The sequence below is a fragment of the Ceratotherium simum genome, chromosome 11, assembly GCF_057802395.1.
Source record: "Ceratotherium simum simum isolate JZ-2026a chromosome 11, ASM5780239v1, whole genome shotgun sequence".
Classification (NCBI taxonomy): Eukaryota; Metazoa; Chordata; class Mammalia; order Perissodactyla; family Rhinocerotidae; genus Ceratotherium; species Ceratotherium simum.
This window is the reverse complement of record NC_141910.1, coordinates 48,865,665-48,890,929: the sequence shown is the minus strand read 5'-3', so window position 1 is coordinate 48,890,929 and position 25,265 is coordinate 48,865,665. Positions and strand designations below refer to the sequence as shown.

The window sequence follows — 25,265 nt, the reverse complement described above, 5'->3', positions numbered from 1 at the left end:
GTCAACATCCTATACAATTAATTACTGACTAAAGGCAACGGAATCTTGGGATCCTAGACCGGAGCCGACCTCCAGAAACGTTCCTAGTTCTAAAATGCTCTCATCCACCCAGTTACCAAAATGGCAGGAAATAAGTAAAGAAAAGCCAGAAGAGATGAGACTTAATGGAAACAAAACAACCAAGAAGCAGGCAGACACCAGAGCGGTCCACGAATTGGAAGCGAAGTTCCTGTCCTGGGTAAACTTCCGGAATCAACAACGGGGAGATCCAATCAGGACGTTTCTCCGGGAGCCAATGGGAGAGCACATTACAAAGGGCCAATCCAAGCGGCGCTGTCACTATTATGGTCCTGTCAGGGCGCCGGCGTCGTGGTGCTTGGGCGGTCGCCACCGAGCGGACTTTGGTGGGGCGCCCTCGGGGGCAGTTGCGGGGATCCCTGCGCTCGTCTCCGGCCTCGCTCCCAGCCTGCACCTCCCGGCTCGCCCGCCGCACCGTAGGGCGCGCGTGCGGGTCGGCGCCGCGGCCGCCTTGGGGCCTGGGCCCAGCCGCAGCCTCCTCCCCCGCCGCCGGCTCGCAGGGCCCGCGAGATGCAGCCGCCGGGCCCGCCCCCGGCGTATTCCCCCACCAACGGGGACTTCACCTTTGTTTCCTCAGCAGACGCGGAAGGTGAGACTGAGTCCTCGGAGGGCCCGCCACCCCCGAGGACGCCGGGCCCGACTCGGCGAAGTCTTTCTGGTGCCGGGCCGGTTGTGGCCGGGTGGGGACGGCCCGGTGACTCGAGCACTCTGCGCCCGCCGGGCCTTCTGGGAGGGGTGTGGGGCGCTTTCCAAGCTCGGTCAGCTGCTGGCTCTCCCCACACCTTCTGGTGGCAGCTTGTTCTGGGTGACTTGCCCACCCAAATGGACCCACGGCACCCTAAGGTTTTATTGCTGAAATGACTTGCCGTTTCGCGGAAAAGGGATGGTTAGTTGGCCTGGGTGGGTGTCAAAGGACGAGAACGAGAAAGGACGCTGTGTTCCTCTGCTGTTTATCAATAGGATACCTTTTTGCTGAGATTCGATTTGGCGCTGCAAATACAAACTCCTCTCGAGGAGTTCGGGTTTTTTATGGAGTCTGATATCTTGCCTACGTCCCAGTTTTTCTCCTGTTTTATAGTTTGACCTCAACATTCAGAGAAACGGACCCGGGTTGTATTTGAAACTTTTTGTAATCCGGCCGGTGTTCCCAATAGCTTCTGCCATTTTCCTTGTACTGTTTTGAGGAAGCAGTTGTGCTGGAGAGACTTTTCTACAGCACGGAAAAATTTGTTTTCCTCCTTTTCTCTGTTCCTTACCAGACTCTTTGTAACCGGAATCTCTCTCTGTTAGTCATTTTCAAATTTTACTTTTATAAGACTTTGTACACCAGTTATTTTCCAGTGACCAGACTCACTGCCCGATATGAAAAAATAAATTATATTTAGTTACAGAAGTTTCAGTCTAAAGAATAACCTTGCGTTTTTTCAAGTCTGGTTTCATAGTGCATCAGTTAGTATAGTTTGTTTTCTCTTTTTTTGTTTTGTTTTCCTTTTTGAGTGTTGAAAAAATAGTAGTTTAAAATAGCATTGTTTAAAAAAATAGTATTGTAGTTTTGGTTATAATTTAAAATGTAAAATGAGATTTTTATCTATCATAGAGAACATAGCTGATACATTTCTTTTAAGCTTAATATGAATATTTGATGAAATGGAGCAACCCAGACTATTTCAGTCTGTTTCATCTACGTTTGGTAGCATGGTGCTTAGGGAGGAATATCAACTTTAATTTTGCAGACTTAAAAAAAAACTTAGCATTGAATATCAGAACCTGATGTTGGTTCAAAACTCATGTTATCTATGTATATATTTTTCATATCCTCCCTTCCCCCAGAAATTACCTTTCTTAAATACACCTAAGAAATCTGAGAGAATGATATAACACGTAACCCATTGACTCCATATGCTAAACCAAGAAACGTGGAATAAGTAAAATCCATAAGATTTATCCAGACTTACTCCCTATAGCCTCTAAGGCTATATAGACTCCCTGTATATCCAAGGATATATACACAAGAGTAGATTTATGTATAATAATACCCTCATGTGTATAACATTGTATAGTTGGAATTTACGGAGTATTTTAAGCAAACGACTTGTTTGGTCTTTATAAGAATCTTGCTGAGCTTTATTATTCCTTTAGTATTTAATAATGAAACTGATACTTAAACATAAGTTCGGTAACCTACACGTGAAGGACCTGGAATTAAGAGCTAGTGTTCTGCCTCCTCAAGTTTCTTTCCACTAAACCATGATGGCTCTTTCTTATATTTTTATAAATTGACTAGCATACCTGAAGTGTAGTGTTAAGAGTCCTGGGTTTGGGGCTGGCCCCGTGGGGTAGTGGTTAAGTTCAGCACACTGTGCTTTAGCAGCTGGCATTCACTGGTTCAGATCCCAGGCACGGACCTACACCAGTCATCAGCCATGCTGTGGCAGTGACCTGCATACAAAATAGAAGATTGGCATGGATGTTAGCTCAGGGAGAGTCTTCTTCAAGCAAAAAGAGAAAGATTGGCAACGCATGTTAGCTTGGGGTGAGTCTTCCTCAACAACAACAACAAAAAGAGTCCTAGGTTTGGATCCTGGCTGTACCAGTTACGGTTATGTGATATTGGGCAAGTTACTTAGCCTCTCTTAACTTGAGTTTTCCTCTATACAGAATCAGAATCATAATACCAAACTGCTCAAATATTTTGCAAATGCAAAGTACTTAGTACTATATCTGGCAGAGTTAAGTGCTCAATACATGTTAGCAATGATGCTCCTTGGCTTTCAGTATTATTTGGCTCCACGCTTATTTTTTATTGTTCTCCAACATGAACATTTGGCTCTGCAACTCCACGTCTTTTCTCTGGTTCCTAAGCATGTCATTATAAATTCTTACTTCTCCTGTTTTATGTTGTTTCTCTAACCATGAATGTTTTTGGCTTATAGATGTTTTCAGTGTATACCTTCCTTCTAGATTCTATTCAGGTCTCTCTTTCTTAATGATACCTATCCTTACTATTGGGCCACACATATCCTTTATTCTAAAATGTGCCTTGATGTTTTATCTCCACATATCTATGCATATCCTGGTCCTCATGCTTAGAAAGCCTTTCTCCTCCTTACCCCAAGTTGAGACTTAAGATTGAATTCAGATGTTCCTTCCTTAGTGAAACCTTGCTTAACTGTGCCTCAGAAACAGAAACTTCCTTTTTTTTTTTTGTGAGGAAGATCAGCCCTGAGCCCTGAGCTAACATCCATGCTAATCCTCCTCTTTTTGCGGAGGAAGACCGGCTCTGAGCTAACATCTATTGCCAATCCTCCTCCTTTTTTTTCCCCAAAGCCCCAGTAGATAGTTGTATGTCATAGTTGCACATCCTTCTAGTTGCTGTACGTGGGACGCAGCCTCAGCATGGCCGGAGAAGCGGTGCATCGGTGCGCGCCCAGGATCCGAACCCAGGCCACCAGTAGCGGAGCGCGCGCGCTTAACCGCTAAGCCACGGGGATGGCCCCCAGAAACTTCCTTAATCCTGTCTATATCCCAGCACCAACCACAGAACCCAGTATATAAACATCACAAAATAATTGTTTGTTGGAGTAAATGGTTTCTGCTTTCTTTTATCTTATGTGACATTGATACTAGGGACTACAAAACTTAGCACATTTTGGATGGTATAACTAAAAAATTACTGGATTTAGAGCCAGAAGTCTTCAGTTAAAGTCCTTCCACTTATGGTAGCTATGTGATATTGGGCAAGTTGTATAGCTTCTATAAGCTTCCATTTTGTCAACTATAAAATGAAAAGCACACTTACAATAATATTGCGAGAATTATTTAAGATAATGTGTATAAAAGCAAGGTCCATAAGTACAAGTTAAAAGAATATGAGCAATGTGTGAATAAGCCAATAAATGAATAAATAAATGAATAGTGAGATCTAGACTGAGATTCAAGTCTATGGTGTGATACACATTATATATATGTAAAGTGTAGTATAGAAGTCTTTAGGGCAATCCTTTGGCTTTATTTTGTGTCAGACAAATAAGTAATTCTTGGCCTGGTTTATGTCCATAGATCAGCAGCATTGGCATTAGCTGGGTGCATAGTAGTGCAGAATCTGCCTTGAGCATAATTTGCATTTTAGCAAAATTCCACTATGATTCATATGCACCTTAAAGCTTGAGAAGCACTGATTTAGAATGTTATGAAAGATCAGAAGAGGAGGAAATTTTTTCTATCTGGAAGATCAGGGACAATTTAATGGAGGTGATATTTTGGCAAACTTTGGAGGATAGATAATGTTTTATATATGTAGGATGAAGGGAGTACCTCCATGTGCAAGAGACTGCATATGAGAAAGTTCCTGACACCAAGAAATGGTCTAATAAGAAAGAGAGAAAAAAATTTCAGTGTACATAATAAATACTATAAAAAGTATGATTCAAAGGAGGAAGTGGTTAACTGTGCAGGAAGGGATCAAGGATGTCTTCAGTGACAGATGAAGTATATTTTGAAGGATAAATAAGAGTTCTTCAGAAAAGGGGAAAGAGCATTCACTTAAGAACTATGCAAGTATAACAATTGGTGGAGGCAGTCCTTGTATTTTACACTTCCCAATCTTCAAAAATCTAAAACAGTGCTGATTTGGACCATGAGCTCCTTGGGGTTAGAAGCTGTGCTTTACTGCCTGCCAGTATTGTACTCACTGCCTAGCACAGAGCCTAGCACATAGCAGGAACTCAATGAATGTTTGATGAATGAATGACTCCATAATATTTTTTTTATTAAGATAAAGTTGTGCTGCTGGAACTGAAGCTAACCCTAATTCAACAGAAACTCAACACGTAGTTAGAAAGGGCACGAGGAGAGACCACTAAACAAGAAAGATGATCAAAGCCATCCAATAACCATTTTCCACCCTCATGATCTAAGTACCTCCCAAAGGCCCCACCTCCTAATAACACCACTTTGGGGCATTCAGATTTCAGCATACGAATTTTGGGGAGACAGAAACATTCAGACCATAACAAGGGGTAAGAAGATTGAGGAAGGCTGAGCTCAAAAAGCAATATATTGAGCCCAGTCCTCTTCTAAGGTCTTATATAGTCAATTGTCAGCTTAACATTTCCTTGTAGCTATGACAAAAGCATCTAAAACTCAGTATTCCAAAACTTCAATTCTTAATATCTAAGGTCTTACTCCAGTTTCTTATTTCAGCGAATGGTAGCACTATCCACCCAGCAGACTAGAGGCCTGGTTATCCGTGACAGTTTCCTTCATTCGCATGCTTCCCGCTCCATCCAATCCACCACTAAATTCTGGCACTTTTACCTCTAAATATTTTTTTAACCTGTCCACTTTTCTCCATTTCTACCATCAGCATCAAGCTAGTGCAAACTATTATCTCCCGTCCACATGACTATAATGGTCTACTAACTGCTCTCTCCCTAGTCATTCTTGTCTTGTTCCATACTCATAACTGCAGCCCAAAGAATCTGTCTAAAATGCAAATTTTTCACTTTCCAGCTTAAAATCCTTCAGTGGCCTCCAACTGCTTTTTCAGCTCAAGTCCAACAATCTCCATGTGCCCTATCTACTTCTCCAGAACAATTTTCTGTCCCCCCTCCCCATCTGGACCCTATACTGTAGGCACACTAAGCCTCTCCATTCTTTGAATGAACCAGGATCCCTTTTACCTCAGGGACTTTGTACCAGGCTGTTTCTTCTAATTTCAGATAATTAAATGCCACCTGTTCTTCAGTTCTCAGATATACTTGCTTAAGGAAGTTTTCCTTGCTCTCCCAGACTAGATTAGGTTTTTTCCATAGTCCCCTGGACTTTCCCTTCATGCATTTACACAGTTTATAATAACATATTTGTGTGATTATTTGGTTAAAGTCTATAAGTTCTCTGATGGCAGGAACTAAATGTTTTCATGACAGTTTAGTTTTTTTTTTTTTTCGTGAGGAAGATAAGCCCTGAGCTAACATCCATGCTAATCCTCCTCTTTTTGCTGAGGAAGATGGGCCCTGAGCTAACATCTATTGCCAATCCTCCTTTTTTGTTTTTTTTCCCTTTTTCTCCCCAAAGCCCCAGTAGATAGTTGTATGTCGTAGTTGCACATCCTTCTAGTTGCTGTATGTGGGACGCCACCCCAGCATGGCCGGACAAGCGGTGCATCGGTGCACGCCTGGGATCCAAACCCGGGCCGCCAGAAGCGGAGTGTGTGCACTTAACCACTAAGTTAAGCGGGGCCGGCCCCGATAGTTTAGTTTTTAACATAAATCTCCAGTACTTATAACAGTGCCTGGCCCATAGTAGGCAAGCAACAAATGTGTGTTGGTTACACGAATGAATTAATGCAAGGGCAAATAGCTCCATATACCTTAAATCAAGAAGTGACATTAAAGGCTTTTAAAAAGCAAATATACAAAATTAGATCTGTATTTTGGAAACATAATCTTAGCTGCGCTATGGAGGACTGATTCAACAGGGAAGAGATCTGAGCAGAGAATATGGTCAGGAGGCTACAGTAAAGAGTATAGCTGAGGAATGGTAAGGACTCGAACTAAGGTATTGTCAGTAGAGAGGGAAGAAAAGATTGATTATATAGCTATTCTGAAATAAACTGATGACCAACTGAATATGAGAATGAGAGAGACTAGAGATTAGTTTCTGGCCTCTGGCAAGAGGAACTATATCCCTTCAGTGTGAGACGTGTTTGTTTTGTTTTGCTGCAGAGATACTTAATTCTGGTTTAGAATTAAGCACATATGGATTTCATTTTCAAATGAAATGAGATGATTTTTGTCCTTTCTCTTATTGCTTGGTTTTTTTTTTTGAGGAAGATTGGCCAACTTGTATAAAATTGTGTCTTAGGTTATATTTTTATTTATATTGTTTTGGTTTATGGTTTTAGTAGCCTTACTATTCAACACTGTCAGTAAATTTTCATATTGTACATAAAAAAATCAATTAAATTGGGGCCAGCCCTGTGGCGTCATGATTAAGTGTGGCACTCTCCACTTTGGTGGCCCAGGTTTCCAGGTTTGGATCGTGGGTGCAGATCTATACCACTCGTCAGCCATGCTGTGGCAGCAACCCACATACAAAGTAGAGGATGATCGGCACAGATGTTAGCTCAGAGCAAATCTTCCTCAGCAAAAAAAAAAAAAAAAAAAAAAAAAAAAATCAGTTAAATCTCCTGAGCCTACCTTTAAAAAGTTAAATTCCATTTTGGCATAAACCAGTTATTTAACAGAAATTTCTTTTGTTTACCTTATGAGTTTTTTAACTTTTTATTTTGAAATAATTATGGATTCACAGAAAGTTGCAAAAATACTACACAGAGGTTACATGTACACTTCACCCAGTTTCCCCCAATGGTACCATCTTACATAACTATCAAAACTAGGACATTGACACTGGTACAGTCCACAGACCTTATTCAGATTTTACCAGTTTTACATGCACTTATTTGTGTGTGTATGTATAGTTCTATGCAACTTTATCACATTTATAGATTTGTGTAATTCCTTATAAGTTTAAAATTTATGAAAAGAAATAAATAGATTAATTTTTTTAAAAAGGTAAACCTTGCTTAACTATCTTTTTTTCTCCCCCGGAAAGGTTGGCTAAAAAGTCATTTTCAATTTTCAAATAGGGAAGAAAAGCTATTCTTGCACCTATTTTATACCATATGTCATACTTAATTAGTATAATGTATAGAAGATATTTGTGATAATACCTACATGGATATACAATTTTTTAAAAATCAAGTAGGAAACTTTTAAAAAGGAAAAACTGAAGATTCTTCTGTCTACACTACTAACTTGTATTAGAGGTGATATCCTTTCTGTGGAGAGACTTCACAGAAAGAGTAGGCTAAATGTTTGGTCACCTTAACAAATTAACAGAAAATTATCATTTACTCAAAAGAGCATTGACAGTAATTATTAGATTATTATGTCTTCAACTTACTGATCACAATAATGTACTATGAATTGTAGATAGTATCATTTTTATATAGGAGCGTCTTAGTCTGTTGGGCTGCTATAACAAAATTCCATAGACTGGGTGGCTTATAAACAATAAAAATTTATTCCTCACACTTCTGGAGGCTGAGAGTCCAAGATTAGGGTGCCAGCATGGCCAGGTGAGGGCCCTCTTCCAGCCTGCAGACTTCTCCTTGTGTCCTCATATGGCAGAAGGGAGTAGGAAGCTCTGGAGTCTTTTTAAAAATATTTTCTTATGGAATGACATGATCAAGCTCCAGTATAGGTCTAGCAATTATAAAATCATTATGTGCTTGGGTTGGTTTCTTGATCTCTTTCATTGGTCTATATATGCATTAACTTTTTTTTTTTTGTGGGGAAGATCAGCCCTGTGCCAACATCTGCCAATCTTCCTCTTTTTTTTTTTTTTTTCCTGCTGAGGAAGACTGGCCCTGGGCTAACATCTGTGTCCATCTTCCTCCACTTTATATGGGAGCCACCACAGCACGGCTTGCCAAGCAGTGTGTCAGTGCACGCCCGGGATACGAACCCACGAACCCCGGGCCACCACAGCAGAGCGTGTGCACTTAACCACTTGCGCCACCGGGCTGGCCCCTACATTAAAATATTTTTATAACTAAAATGGAACAATGGGATTTATCACTTCATTGTGAGACATGCTTGTTTTGTTTTGCTGCACAGATACTTAATTCTGGTTTAGAATTAAGCACATATGGATTTCATTTTCAAATGAGATGATTTTTGTCCTTTCTCTTGTTGCTTGGTTGGTTGTTTTTTTTGTTGTTGTTTTTTGAGGAAGATTGGCCCTAGGCTAACATCTGTTGCCAATCTTTCTCTTTTTCTTTTTCTCCCCAAAGCCCCAGGACATAGTTGTATATCCTAGTTGTAGATCCTTCTAGTTCTTCTTTGTGGGACGCCACCTCAGCATGGCTTGATGAGCAGTGAGTAGGTCCGAGCCGGGATCTGAACTGGCAAACCCCGGGCTGCTAAAGCAGAACTCGTGAACTTAACCGCTGCGCCACTGGGCCAGCCCCTCTTGTTGCTTGTTAAATAAGAAAAAGCTTCTTCACATATATAAGAAATTGGCAAATACCAACAAAATGTTCATTGTTCATTGCAGGATGCTCTTCTTTCACAGAAATCTGGAACTTGTCTAGGGGCGGATCAGTAAATCTCATCCTGAGTATACTATCACACTGCACTGACCGAGTGCTTCCTTGTGTTTCAAAGTGAAGTTCTCAGGCTGAGTAAAAGATTCAGAGAAGGGATTTCCCACCCAATAGTACACTTGAGTTGAAATGGAGGAAAAATTATTGTTAAATTTTGTTCTGCAATTTTTACAGGTGGCTTTCAGTAAAACTTGAAACTTACTGGTATTCTTCCTCACTCTGAGCCCAAATAGCAGTGGAAACATTTTTAAGATTTCCTTTTACAATAGATTTTTTCCATAGATTATTTCCTTTTAAATCCATTTATTTTTATTATTATCTTTACATTGTTTTTTACTTAGAAAATAATAATATTTTAGTAAGAAGGAATTAATTTAAAATTAGTGTTTCATAATTCTGGATACCTATCCTAGAGTTGACAACCAAGCTAGCTGGTTTACTGTGGTTTAACTTAAGACAGCTGTGCTCCCAGAGTGATTTGGAATGTTTCTCCTTGTTTTCTGAGGTTATTCTTTACTTGTTAACTTGCTAATGTGTTAAGCTAACTACCAGTTTTTTGGACTTTTCTATTGCATTTTCTTACCCACACCTAATTGTGTCTTCAGCGTACTGGGCGGATGTGTCAAACTGCTGTTGCTGACATTCCTACATATGTCCAGGATACTTTCCTACTTTGTGTGGAATGGAAAATACTATGAAATCATAAGCTAAACGTGCCTTTTTGAGGTTCTGGCATCCATGCTATGACAAACTGCTAAACATTTACAATTCTTTATCACAGCATTGCTTAGTACCATAATTTATATATCCTTTTTTGGTTTAGATTAAGGACTTCAGCTGCAGTCCTTTCTAGAAGCCAGGAAACAGTTGTTAAGATCCCTTCCTGCCTCATAATTCCAAAACCTTTAATGTCATTGCTGTACTAACGACTTCTTGATCTAAATCTTCTTCTTGTTAAATCAAGAAAAGCAATTTTGGGGGGCAGGCCCTGTGGCCTAGTGGTTAAGTTTGGCATGCTCCGCTTCCACAGCCTGGGTTTGATTCCCAGGCACTAACCTAGACCACTCATTGGTGGCCACGCTGTGTCGGCAACCCACATATAAAGTAGAGGAAGATTGGCACAGATGTTAGCTCAGGGTGAATCTTCCTCAAGCAAAAGGAGGAAGATTGGCAACAGATGTTAGGTCAGGGCAAATCTTCCTCAGGGAACAAAAAACAAAAGGAAGAGGGCCGGCCCCGTGGCTTAGCGGTTAAGTGTGCGCGCTCCGCTACTGGCGGCCCGGGTTCAGATCCCAGGCGCACACCAATGCACCGCTTCTCTGGCCGTGCTGAGGCTGCGTCCCACATACAGCAGCTAGAAGGATGTGCAACTACGACATAACAACTATCTACTGGGACTTTGGGGGGAAAAAAAAGGAGGAGGATTAGCAATAGATGTTAGCTCAGAGCCGGTCTTCCTCAGCAAAAAGAGGAGGATTAGCACAGATGTTAGCTCAGGGCTGATCTCCCTCACAAAGTAAGTAAATAAACAAGTAAGAAAAGGAAGAAAAGCAATTTTTGTACCTATTGGAAATGGAATTTTAGTTAAATTTCAACTCCTTCATTTTCAACTTAGATTAAGACAAAGAAGCAAAAAGTAATTTTGAGAGAATATTTTAATCATAGGATTCTTTAACAGCATCTACAGGAACTATTTTTAAACTTTAAGTAGGAAAAGACAGTGAATTCAAAAGTATTTGTGTTTTGTCTCTAGTTGAGTAAACTCCCTTATAAAATCTTTTTAGAATTATATAATGTTAAACCCGGAAAGAACTTAGAATAGGAAACTGGGGATCAGAAGACATTAAATGATTTGCTCTCTTAATTAGTAGCTAAGCTAGGACTTAGCTTCAGAATGCAAACTTTATTATAATTAATTGCAGGAGTTCTCACAAACACACTGGGATGTGACTCATAATGGAGCCACTCACTGATTGAAGTTTAAGCCAAAATTTTAATGGCGCTTCTCAAAAGCTAACCTAGAATTTAGAGTAATGTGCAAATTAAGCTCTTCTTTATGCTGTATATGATCTCCAGGGAAGGAGCCTGTGTTAAGAGTGTCCTGGTTTGCTGTTGCCAAAATTATTTTCTAAAGTACCACTCCAATCATGTGGCTGCTAGTTAACAATATTGGTGGTGGTTTACTGGTGCATACTGTCTGGTCCTACAAATGTGATTTTTCTTCTTAATTCCTGTATGGCCTTAAGCAAGTCCTTTACTATTGCCAATTTTTTTTGACCAGAAAATGTAGCATTTGTACTATTGTGATTATCTGTAACCTCTAAGGTACTGTGCAGACTGTGAATGGAATTTATTTTGTAATGTGGATAACTGAATTTCTCTATCCCTTTAGAGCTGACCTAAAAAAAAAAAACCTTCATTTTTGCCAAAACTAAAGATGATTGATACAGTTTTACATAAAGAAAAAAAAAAGTTAGCTGAAATAGCAGGGAACTCTTTCTAGTCAGATTTGTCCAGAACTAAGCATTAATATATGAAATACTTAGCATAACTATTTGGTGATTTAAATGAAAGAATGTATGAATAAATACATGAAAAAGTAGAGAAAAATTATCTACAGTTTTCCCTTAGGAAATAAATTATGTCTAATGATTTGTATATATGCATGTGTAATACTTTTAAAAGAATTTATACAGTCACTTTGTTCTGAAGCACATAAGGAATCCAAAATGGTATCATGTAATATATTTTATATATATCTTCCATTTAAATTTTACAGTTACTATTATAAGTCTAGATTCTGGTACCAGTCTAGCTGATTACCTGTGAAAGCTTTCATATGTCTTCACCTCTCTCATATTTCATTTTCTTGTAAAATAAAAGATGGCTTTTAGATATCTACCAACTGTAAAATGTAAAGATTGTCAGCAATAGCAGATGTTCATAGTTAGAGATCTTCAAATGGTAATTATCTTTGTTGCATATATGCTCATGTTGGTTAAGATGCACACATTTTACCTTGGTTTATAGTTTTCTCTTCTTTTCTCCTAAGATCTCAGTGGTTCCATAGCATCCCCAGATGTCAAATTAAACCTTGGTGGAGATTTTATCAAAGAATCTACAGCTACTACATTTCTGAGACAAAGAGGATATGGCTGGCTTTTGGAAGTTGAAGATGATGATCCTGAAGATAACAAGCCACTCTTGTATGTAAAAATAGTAATATGTATTTTTGGGTTTTTAGAGCTAGTCTGAGGGATGATGATATTCTTTCATGTTATTGAAAGACAAGTATGGAAAATTTTAACCTTTTTGGTCAAAAGTTGTAGCTATTTTCAGTTTTACTAGTAATTAGAAGAACTGAAATAATGAGAGAATATTTATAACCTATTTAATAGCAAAAATTAAAAGAATCATAATCCTATATCATACCCACCCAAATATACTCCAGATTGTTAGAGCTTACCTGGTTCTATAGCTATGTCAAGTAAACATGCAATCCAAAAAAGCAGGGTGCTTACTGTGGAAATTTAGTTTCACACATTAAGACTTCCAAAAAGATTACTCTCCCAAATCTCTCCCATATACCACTGGGAGGACTATAGGGAGACTTTCACTTTCTTCATAGTACTTGAAATTTTTTGAGCAATTATGTATCACTTGGAAACAAAAGTAAAGAGTTTAACAATTTCGGAAAGAAGAACCTACAGCTTTGTAAAATGGAGGCATTACTAAGTTATTCTTTGTAGTAATTATTGGTAGATCAAGTGCTAAAACATCCTGTTTTCTTGGTGTTAATATACCATATTTTATCTGATCTAAGGTGCTGTGGATTATAAGATGCAGTTATTTTACATTTATCAGTAAGAAAGAGAAAGTGCCTAAGATAGCTTAAAGCTAGGACATCAAAGAGCTATCTCTTTAGTGTAAGGAGAAATGAGAAATAACCCACCATACAAAAAGAGACAGCAAAGAAGTTTGCTTGTCTCAATTTGGCACTGGGTAGGGTGTTGGAAGAAAAATTTCCCCCAAGAATGTAAACCCTACACCAGTTCACATTTAGAACTACAGTCTGAATTATCAGTATGGTCCAAAAAAGTCTCAAGCAGAGAATTTTATTTAAAGCTGTCCCAAATTGGTAGTGCCTCCAGGAGACTGGCAAAAGGAAAGGCAGACCTTGAAGCGCTTGACTTCACTCCAGACTGACAATTATAAGACACTACTGATTGTGAGATGCATCCCAACTTTAGAGGTGTTGAAAATATACACCTTGGGGCCGGCCCCGTGGCTTAGCGGTTAAGTGCGCGCGCTCCGCTGCTGGCGGCTCAGGTTCAGATCCTGGGCGCGCACCGACGCGCTGCTTCTCCGGCCATGCTGAGGCTGCGTCCCACATACAGCAACTAGAAGGATGTGCAGCTATGACACACAGCTATCTACTGGAGCTTTGGGGGGAAAAAATAAATAAATGAAATCTTTAAAATAAAAGAAAATGTACACCTTGGAATCAGTGAAATATGGTACTTCAAATGTTTTGTTGACCTATGGAGACTATACCATCATATTTAAACTTTTCTTAAATTGTCCTTTAACTGTCTCAGTATTCAGAAGTGTTTGCCTTTTAAGAATTTTTATTTCAAAATTATAGGGAGGAATTGGATATCGATCTAAAGGATATTTACTACAAAATTCGATGTGTTTTGATGCCACTGCCATCGCTTGGTTTTAATAGACAAGTGGTGAGAGACAATCCTGACTTTTGGGGTCCTCTGGCTGTTGTTCTGTTCTTTTCCATGATATCATTATATGGACAGTTTAGGGTAAGTATATCTTAACTTTATACAAATTCTGAATATTTTAAGAGTTTTAAAATTAAAAATAACCAAATATTAACTGTAATGCTACATTATGTTGAAGTGCTTTGCCTTTACCTGTTATTTCTCACTTGTTCATCTCTAGAACTCTTCTCAATTAAATAAGTGGGAAGTACGTTAGATTATTGCTTTCTAAACTTTTCCACATCATCATTCACGTAGAAAGTATTAATATTTGTATGGCAACTGGAATAAATGGATTGGACTACTCTGAACTGACCAGAAGTGACCCAATGACTAGAAGTGATCAAAAGGGCTGCCCATGCCCTTTCTGATTTCCCCAAGGGATGAAGAGTTTGAAACATAATACTCGTAATCGTGTTCTTACCTTTTATTCATTTTTAGTTCTGTTTTTTAAAATAAACATTTTAATAAATGGTGACAAGGATTCTATCAGTATTTGTTTTTATGTAATACTTTTTCCTACTGTCAGGCACTTTGTCTTTATCATCAGAACACAACAGATACACATCACTCCCTCATCCCTAGTTTAAGGCTTGAGGGGAGTGAAAAAATAACTCTTTACCACAGAGTGATTTGGTAATGAATTAGTTTCCCGTTGCTGCTGTAACAAATTTCCACAAGTTTGGTGCCTTAAAACAATGCAAATTTATTCTTTTACAGTTCTGGAAGTCGGAAATTCAAAACCAGTGTTAAAGAGCTAAGATCAAAATATCAGCAGGGCTGGTTCCTCTAGAGGCTCCAGAGCAGAATCTGTTGCTTGCCTCTTCCCACATCTAGAGGCTGCGAGCATTCCTTGGCTTCTGGCTGCATCGCTATAATCTCTGTTTCCATGGTTACATTGCCTTCCTCTCTACTGTAGTCAAATCTCTCTTTGCCTCCTTTTTTTTTCCCCCGCAAAGCCCCAGTAGATAGTTGTACGTCGTAGTTGCACATCCTTCTAGTTGCTGTATGTGGGAATGCGGCCTCAGCATGGCCGGAGAAGCAGTGTGTTGGTACGTGCCCAGGATCCGAACCCGGGCCACCAGTAGCGGAGCACGTGCACTTAACCCCTAAGCCACGGGGCCGGCCCTGCCTCCTTTTTTTTAAGGACAGTTGTGATTATGTTTGGTACTCACTCAGATAATCCAGAATTGTCTCCCCGTAACAAGATCCTTAACGTAATATAACACTAGTCCTATTAATATTTGCCTTAGATCAATAGTTTATATCAAGTATTCTGTTGGGGGTCGGCCCCGTGGCTTAGCGGTTAAGTGCTCGCGCTCCGCTCCTGGCGGCCTGGGTTCGGATCCCTGGCGCGCACCAACACACTGCTTCTCTGACCATGCTGAGGCCACGTCCCACGTACAGCAACTAGAAGGATGTGCAGCTATGACATACAACTATCCACTGGGGCTTTAGGGGGAAAATAAATAAATAAATAAAATCTTTAAAAAAAAAAAAAGTATTCTGTTGGAAGTCTAAGGACCATTGAAGAAGTTGAATGGGGGCCCTGGTCTCCTACCCACCACCAATCCCTCATCCAGAACATTTCTGATTTTATCTATTTTGTATAATCTTTCATTTGAACAAAAAGTTCTAAGGCTAAAAACAGATGATCATTACCTCCATAGAATATCGCTCAATTTGGCTTTGCTTGGTGTTTTCTCGTGACTGGATTGAGTTCATGCGTTTTTGGCAAGAATACCACAGAAGTGACATTGTGCCCTTCTCTGCATACTATCGAGGAGTACCTGATTTTTTTGTGTGTGTGTGTGTGAGGAAGATCAGCCCTGAGCTAACATCCAATGCCAATGCTCCTCTTTTTTTTTTTTGGTGAGGAAGACTGGCCCTGGGCTAATATCTGTGCCCATCTTCCTCTATTTTGTATGGGACACCGCCAAAGCATGGCTTGACAAGCGGTGCATCGGTGCGCACCTGGGATCCGAACCTGCAAACCCTGGGCTGCCAAAGTGGAGCTGGCACACTTAACCGGGCCGGCCCCAGGGAGTGCATGATTTTGATATGTCTTATTACTGGTGCTGTTAACGTTGATCATTTGGTTAGGTGATGGGGTGGTGTCTGCCCAATTCCTCCACTGTAAAGTTGCTATTTTTTTCTTTTTAATTAATAGATATCTTGTGGAGATACTTTGTGACAATGCAAACATCCTGTTTCTCCTCAAACTTTAGCTCACTAATTTTAGCATCTGTTGATGGATCTTGCATGCAACAGTTATTTCTGTATTGTTTACTGAATGGTGATTTTCTATTTTCTTCATTCCTTCCACATATATTAATTGGTATTCTCTATGGAACTGCTGCCTCTTCTTTGCTATTACTTAATCATTAAGCTATTTATTTATTTTAGTGTGGACTCATGGATATTTATTTTATTTTCTAGATTTTAATCCAATATTATCATCACTTATTTCATTGCTTAGATTGGTCTAGCTTTAGCCATTGGGAGCTCCTTCAGGGTAGCTTCTGTTTCCTTTTGACATATTCCCATCCTTTTTTGAGCACTTCCTTTCATCTGACTCCACAAAGTTTTCTGGGCTTATCTTTTATTTTCCTTGCCCCAGCCCTGGAATCAACCATTTCTCTAAGGAGTCCCAGTTCCTTTTATTGGAGAATGGTATTTTGAAACCAGGATTTGGACAGTAAGAGTGCTTATGTTCCTACTGGGGTGTCATTATCTCTAGACCCTCAAAGCAGACAGAACTTGGAATTATATGCATGTATCATTATTACACTAAGTCTCAGGAGTTAAAATTGTGTGAAATGTCTTCCGTATTCTGTTACTTGGATAAATATGTAATTAATGTAAATTTTAAAGACCTCCTGAGAAGGATGGTAACTTGTTTCAGGGATAAATTTTCCTTGCAGATGCTGTAAACCAGGGGATTGGAAGTAGACACTTTGTTCTCTTTCTGCAGTAATCATTAATCACATATCTTGAAATACTGAGGGTTCCTTAGGAAATTGATCATTGCTAAACTTTCAATTTGGATGTAAAATTGTATTACACATTGTATTCTTATTAAGTTTTGGAAAGAATTAACTGGGAACTCAAACAAACTGTCTGTGACCTGAAGTTGGGTTTACCAAACTATCTTATATGGCAGAGAATTGAGTTCCTGGGAAATTATCAGCTTGTTTGGTACAAAGATATTAATTGCACAATTTTTTTTTCCCTTAAGGTGGTTTCATGGATTATAACCATTTGGATATTTGGTTCACTAACAATTTTCTTACTGGCCAGAGTTCTTGGTGGAGAAGTAAGTAGCTAATTTTGAAAATAGCCTTTTTCTTTTTGATAAGCTGTATTTTTGATACTGCAGATACTATTAGTAGCTATATTCATCCTAATAGTTTCCTGTCCCAGAATTGCTTTTAAGTTATGCTACTTCCTTTAAGATGATCAACATATTAGTATTGTGCATATTCAATAAATATTACAAAAAATGAAGAAGAAAGAAATGATTCTATCCCACTCATAAGTAATTTACAGCTTTTTAGGGAAGCATACAATTCATTCTCTGTTACACAGTTCTCAAATTTTTTGATCTCAGGTCTCCAAAGAGATTTCTTCATGTGGGTTATATTCATCAATATTTACCATGTTAGAAATTAAAATAAAAATTTTAAATATAGGGCCCAGCACCGTGGTGTAGCGGTTAAGTGCACGCTCCGCTGCTGGCGGCCCGGGTTTGGATCCCGGGCGCACAGCAATGCACCACTTGTCAGGCCATGCTGTGGCGGCCTCCCATATAAAGTGGAGGAAGACGGGGACAGATGTTAGCCCAGAGCCAATCTTCCTCAGCAAAAGGAGGAGGATTGGCAACGGATGTTAGCTCAGGGCTAATCTTCCTCAAAAAAAAAAAAAAAAATTTTTTTAAATATATATTTATTCATTTGAAACTAAAAATAGGGGCCAACCCTGTGGCATGGTGGTCAAGTTAGGCATGCTTTGCTTCGGTGACGCAGGTTCGTGGATTTGGATCCCGGGCACAGACCTACACCACTCATCAGCCTTGCTGTGGTGGTGACCCATGTACAAAATAGAGGAAGGTTGGCTCAGATGTTAGCTCAGGGCGAATCTTCCTCACCAAAAAAAACTAATCTAAAAATAAACCAAATACATTTTAACATAAATAATACATTTTTAAGAAAAATAACTTTCAAAACAAAAACGTAAGTGAGACGTTGTATTATTTTGCATTTTTGCAAGTAGCTTTAACCTCTGGCTTCTTGGAAGCTGGATTCTAATATCTGCTTTCTGCATTCAGTCTGTTATGATAAATTGTTTTGGTTAAAGTATATGAAAACAATAAGCCCTCATACAGATGTGTAATTGGAAAAGGGAGAGTATTTAAAGCCTTTCTGGGTGATTGTGGATATTCTTCTCTGATACTACACCAGTACTCAACAAGTAATCATTTCTTAAAGGTTTGCTGCAATGAGGAATCTCAGACCATATCAGTGAACTTTTCGTTCTCTGTTTCATTAAAATTTACGTTGGACAGATCTTTTTACCCATGCATGGTCATTTGGAAAACATTGGTTTACTGAGTTTTGTGGATCTTCCAAATGTTGACACATTTTAATATACAGTATCAGAAAATAACATTTATTAATGTCACCACCCATCTCATCAGAAAAGCCTGTATGTATTGGAAAACTGTCAGGCTTACAGTGGTGGGTACAAGTTTTCCAAAATTCTAATTTTTGCTTGAAAGATAGGATTTTATCATTTGCAACAAATACTGTCGGGATTTTTTTTTTTTTTTTTTTTTGTGAGGAAGATCAGCTCTGAGCTAACATCCACGCCAATCCTCCTCTGTTTGCTGAGGAAGACTGGCCCTGGGCTAACATCTGTGCCCATCTTCCTCTACTTAAATGGGACGCCACCACAGCATGGCTTGACGAGCAGTGCGTCGGTGCGCTCCCGGGATCCGAACCCGGGCCACCAGCAACAGAGCATGCACACTTAACTGCTACGCCACGGTGCCGGCCCCTGTCTGTTGGTTTTTTTGAAGCAATAGGCTCACTTCATTCATTTTCAAGAACATGCCTGCCAGTACCCAACTCTGAATAACCAGAGTTTGTCTTTCATTTATTCTTTCACATAAAAAATGATGTTCCATGGAAAAAGCATCTAATTCAACTCTTCACTGAAACAGTTGTACAAGTGCTCTTCCTTGAGATAACCATTGAATCAGGATACAGCAGAAATGCTTTCTGCGTACTTCGCATTTTGTTATACAGAATATTAAAAAGACATATACTCAACGGTTGAGGTTTAATAAAATGAATCATTTTAACTGCTTCATTAAGGAAGTTCTTAAGTGAAACTGGCTTTTTTTCTTCTTTCTTTGTGAGTGTGTGGTAGTAGAGAACACAGTAACTACCAGGACAGTTCATGCCATCTTGATATGTTTTAGCCACCATTGCTTTTGCCCTATTAGTACCAATATAAACCCAATGAAAAAGGCAAATAATGTTTTATTACTATTATAAAAAATAGTTTTGACCTTCCAGTCTTCTGGAAGAGTCTCTGGGACCCCCAGGGGTCCATGGGCCACACCTTGATAACCACTACTCCATTAAATAAGACTTTATGAATTACTATAAACCTAGGAATTCTAGCAGTTTATTCTGTGGAGAGAGTAAAGCAGAGGGGATGCCAGGGAGAGTTATGATGTGGGTGCTGACTTATCAGGCTGACTCTATGAACATTAACGCTAAATGCAGAAACCTTGAGTGCTTTACTCGCACTTGGTGGAAAGATCTGTCAAGTCTGTTAACTTGGCCCCAGCTCTTGTTCTGCTTTCCAGATCCCAAAATTATGTTGCTGTTGTCCCATCTTCTCTTCTCCTGAGTATGCCTCTTATAAGTAGGAGTTTCTTTTTTCCCTTCCCTTTTAATGGAGAGTCAGTGATATTAGATATATGTGCTTAATCCATCATCCTAACCTAAAATTCTTGAATAAGTTTAGAATAATGTTTATGTGTAAACTTTTTCACTCTTCACATGGACGTTTAAAATAATTCTTATAGATTAAATGTTTTGGTAATTTAGCACTGTTGATGTAGGAGTTGAGACCTAGATCTTAATTTGATCTCTGTCACCTACCAGCTTTGCTTTCCTGAACAAAGCACTTTGTCTCTCTAAGAATCAGTTTCTTCATAATGGGGACGATAATACCTACTTCACAGGGTTGTTCCTGCATTTGATCGTCACAACATGTGAAGCCTCCTCACAGAGCTTGGCACACAGTAGCCACTAAAAAATATTTTTCTCTTCGGTCTCTCCTGTCTGCCCTCCCTTCCCTTCTAATCTACATTTGTCACATCTAGCTTCTCTAGACCTTGAATTTTTCATCTGAATAAGGTGTTGTGGTCCCTTTAAATAATCCTCCTACAACTTAAGGGAAGTATTGACAAAGTATACTATAGAGATATGCTGAAGATAATTGTATATATAAGTCTGAAGCTCAAAAGAGAGAGAAGGGCTGTAAATGTAGATTTGGATATCATCAGAAAATTGATGATAATTGAAACCATGGTGGGTTGGTGAGACTATTCAGGAACATAGGAGACTATATGATAATTTGAAATATAATGCATGTGATACTTCATGATTTCTTCTTAATTCTCACATTTATGTAAGTACAACAAAGACTATATGATGATCAATGGTGATTAAAATGAGTATCTTGATTTCTATGATATTTATTTAAAATTTTGAAAATTCACAGGTTGCATACGGCCAAGTTCTTGGAGTTATAGGGTATTCATTACTTCCTCTCATTGTAATAGCCCCTATACTTTTGGTGGTTGGATCATTTGAAGTGGTGTCTACACTTATAAAAGTAAGTAGTGTGTATTATAGAAAGTAGTTTACTGTTTTCCAATAACAAAATTATACTAGTTCTATAGCTAAGAATATTGTAATCTATAACAGTTTATCAAACAATTGGCAATATTTTGGAACAAGGACCTTACTCACTGATTTTACCAATTGTATTTCTTTTATTTTCCACTTTTAATGACCAGGTATTGTAGTGTATGTCTAGGGGGGAATAAAGAACAAAGAACAAATCAGGCCTCAGGATAGTACACTGAGGATTTTTTTAATGTTTAATTTTTCTTCTCTATGCTGGTAATACAAGTTCACCTGACTTAGATTTTGTGGGAGATAGTTATTTAAAATTCCACTGGACATTTTATTTAATAACTGTTACTTCTATTTGAATAGTAACTTCCTTATCAAATATGATAGACATGGTTTTAATAAGTTGACTTTTCTATATTGCAGACATCAGGACTTCTTTATGCTGTGTTAAATTTATATTAGCATGTGTAACCATTTTAGACATTCACTGATAATATTAAGTATTAATAATAAGTAGAAATTTTACTTAAATTGTGAACAACTTTAGGAAATAAATGACTGCTTTAGCACATGTGTGTATATTATACAGTGAATGTAATTTTTTTTTCTGTATGGAAAATATAGCTTTTTAAGACCATCACTTTCAGAGCTGCCATTATGTAGCCTTCACACTAAAGTATTCGTTTTGAAGTAGAGCCACTTAATTTTTATGACATTTGGTTTTATTTAAAGTTCATTACTAATTCCAATATAAAAAAAATGATTCCTTTTAGAATTGGGTAACTACAGGCTAATACTGACATTATATAAGCATTGCATATTGAGAAGAGTATAGATTTTGGAACCAGTCAGTTCTGAATTCAAATCCTGGTTCTGCCACTTACTTGCTGTCTGCCTTGGGGGGAGGTATCTTTTCTTATCCTCCTCTGCAAAATGGGAATCTTAATTACTTTTTAGAGTTTGTTATTAAAATTTTAAAGTTTATATAATGCCTAGAACGGTGCTTGGCACAGAGTAGACACTCAAGTGGTAGCTGTTATTATTACAAATATTATAGAAGAATATTTTGAGAACATCTTTGAATGTTTGCACTGTTTGAACATTTAGAGACCAAAGAGAAGACTTTTCCTTCCTCTACATTCTAATCCTAAAATCTTTTTTTTTTTTAATTGGTATTATTAGCACTTAGTTTAAAAGTCTTGCAGTGTGGGAGCTAGCCCCATGCTGGCGTTTAATTATCTAGCATTAGTGAACATACCACTTTACTGAATCATTCAGGATCATTTCCTTCTTTTGTGTTGTTTTTACTTGGGTTTAGGCTTGTTGGAATCCTTCTGAGACTACTCCCAAAATTGCTTAAACTGTGTCCTCTGGTCATTTTAGTCATCGAGTTCAACTGAAAATTGGTCCTTAATATTCTTTATGCAACATATGAATGTACTTTTATAAATCAGGAAAGTTTTTTCTTTGTGAGGAAGATCAGCCCTGAGCTAACATCCATGCCAATCCTCCTCTTTTTCGCTGAGGAAGACTGGCCCCAGGCTAACATCTGTGCCTGGGGGATTTTTATATGGGATGCCACAACAGCATGGCCTGACAAGTGGTGCCTTGGTGCGTGCCCGGGATCCGAACCCGGGCCGCCAGCAGCGGAGCACGCACACTTAACTGCTACACCATGGGGCCAGCCCCAGAAAAGTTTTTTCTATCATTAAAAATTTAAGATAAAATTATTTTTAAACTTCAGATTTTTCTTTGCCAAATTTTTTTTCCTAATTGCTTAATCTTCTGTGTGTAGTGAGCTGTTGTACGTTTCTGGTTTCAGTCCAAGGTTTGTTGAGAAATATGTTTCAAAACTCTCATCATTTAACTCTAGCATTAGAATACAGTTTAATCTACAAGCACTAATTTTTTTTAACATTAAATCTCTATAACTCTTACCAATCTTTAACCATTTATTTACAACAAAAAATTTAATCATGACATACAAATGCAATTTGATCATAATTTTATTTCATATATTTCCCTATACTTTTCTGTAGGTTTAAAATATTTAGTAGGTTTTTGGGGGGTTTTTTTGTTTGTTTAAAAAGGACAATGGAAAGTTGGACCATCTCAAATACATTTTCAATCAGTTTGCCAATATTAATTTTTCACCTCTGTACCCTAACCCATTTTTTACTTCTGAGGATGATTTTGCCCCCCAAGCACATTTGGCAGTGTCTGGAGGCATTTTTGGGTGTCACAAATGGGGTGGGAGGTGGAATGTTACTAGTATATAGTGGGTAGAGGCCAAGGTTACTGCTAAACATCCTACACTGCACAGGACAGCTTCCTACAACAATTATCCAGTCCAAAAATGTCAATAGTGCAAGGTTGAGAAACCCTGCTCTGTGTCAAGTCTGTTTCTATCATATTTTCCCTATTTCTACCCTCCGAGTTCTTCCTTTCATTTTATTCTATAAAATGCCTTCAGTGACTGCATCAATAGGTACTATATAAATTACCAGTGGAAATAATTTAAAATTAGTTATGTGTATAATCAGAAAACCACAGTATATTTTATTTAACTCTTGACCAAAATGTTATATTTTTTCCTCCTTTTTATTTAATCCTATACTTCTACCTATCCCTGGGGAAGTGCTGTGATGCTTAATAAACATTGTGTCAAGTTTTTACTTAATCTGTTTTCCTACTTCTTAGAAGAAAAAAAAAGAAAAATTTCTTCTTTGTAAGAATCAGTTAGTTTTCTTTCAGCAATCAAATTTCTTTCAGCAATTTGTCCCAATAATAGTTTTTCTAAAAGTTGCCTTATCTTAAGTCACCAGAGACACTTGTTAAAGACTGATAACTAAATCCTTCCCTTAGAGACTCTGATTCAACAGATCTAGAGTGAATTCCAGATTCTCTTTTTAATAGGCCCTGAGGTGATTTTTATGATTAGTCAAGTTTGATAACAAAAGACCAGTTGCAGAAGTCAAGGAGCAGAGTAAGGGCCAACATTCTTCATAAGTTTTAAACATTCTCAATAAGTTTTTTTGTTTACCGCAATTAGTTGTCAGGCTTGTTTTAAAAAAATATTGTAAATGTTATTTTTACTCTATGATACCCAAAATATTAATTGACTTGCTAATATGCTGCCTTTTGTCTTTTTTGTTTGTTTTTTAAAGCTGTTTGGTGTGTTTTGGGCTGCCTACAGTGCTGCTTCATTGTTAGTGGGTGAAGAATTCAAGACCAAAAAGCCTCTCCTGATTTATCCAATCTTTTTATTATACATTTATTTTTTGTCCTTATATACTGGGGTGTGATCTAAGTCATATATGAGTAGAAAAAGACGATGTTATATTTGTGTGTAGGCTGGGAATTCTTGCTGAGGGGATTGAAGAAAACCTGTTGCTGGTAAAATTTTACATGCTCCAGATGTAAAGGCAGGTTTAAGGTCTTTTTAAAACAATATTTTTTGTATTTAATTAAGCAATCGCAGTTATCTGGATTTTTTTTTGGTCAGAATTCTAAATTCTGTTTGATTCTTCATATTCCAGTGAATAAAATATAAAAGCATTGTGTTTTTTAAGATTCTGTCAATATTCACCTAAAAACTTGTGCCAAAAGCACCTGGAATGGTAATTATATTTCACTTGAAGGGTAAATATGACAACATCCTGATAATCTAAAAGTGCAATTTTTTTCTTTAAAGGGTTTTCTCCTGCATCACAGATCCTGTAGATATATATTTATATTTATACATATATATTTATGAAATAATTCTTATTCATAAAATATATTTCTGAATAGCCTAAAAATTAAGATATTTTAAATCTGATGCTTAAACTTTCTTTAATTTGGCCATTAATCTTTTTATTTATAAATTTAAATTTGTTTTATAAATCGTATATAATTTTTAAAATCGCATACGTGCTTCAGTATGTCCTTATTAAGAATTCTTAATAACGAAAACTAATTTTAACAGTTGCTGATGTAGATTTTGTTTCTCTGAGTGTGCTTTTAAAAACCATTTTTGAGTGTCTAAACATCTGATTTAAAGTTTCTGTTTATCTTTCTGACCAAAGGAACAAGAGGTATAATGGATATAGCATTCATTAAAATTGTCAGTATGTAGAAAAACAGTAATATTTATAGCATCAGTAAATATTTTTAAGTGGTACTCCTAAGTCATAAAAGTTGCTGGAAAGACACCTTTAAAATCTTGTGGTCCTGAACAATGTTATATGAAGTAGAAAAAAATAAAATGCATCCCAGCTCTGTGTTTTGTTTTATAACATCCTGTCCTATATTACTTGATATTTAAAC

At 37.8% G+C, this 25,265-nt stretch overlaps 1 protein-coding gene across 1 annotated transcript; it reads left to right on the top strand.

The window, feature by feature from the left end:
• Positions 1-357: 357 nt before the first annotated feature.
• Positions 358-25,236, top strand: YIPF4 (Yip1 domain family member 4). Its single transcript, XM_004418157.3, has 6 exons — positions 358-667; positions 12,300-12,453; positions 13,893-14,064; positions 17,261-17,338; positions 20,821-20,934; positions 24,125-25,236. Exons 1-6 carry the CDS (start codon positions 589-591, stop codon positions 24,260-24,262), a joined length of 735 nt encoding a protein of 244 aa, XP_004418214.1. The 5' UTR covers positions 358-588; the 3' UTR covers positions 24,263-25,236.
• The last annotated feature ends 29 nt before the right edge of the window (positions 25,237-25,265 follow it).

What these genes read in the sequence shown, in the direction of transcription:
- YIPF4 (XM_004418157.3), top strand. Translation starts at nt 589, where the DNA reads ATGCAGCCGCCGGGCCCGCCCCCGGCGTATTCCCCCACCAACGGGGAC. An exon ending in TTCCTCAGCAGACGCGGAAG is followed by an intron (nt 668 to 12,299) that starts GTGAGACTGAGT and finishes TTTTCTCCTAAG; the next exon opens with ATCTCAGTGGTTCCATAGCA. An exon ending in CATTATATGGACAGTTTAGG is followed by an intron (nt 14,065 to 17,260) that starts GTAAGTATATCT and finishes TTTTCCCTTAAG; the next exon opens with GTGGTTTCATGGATTATAAC.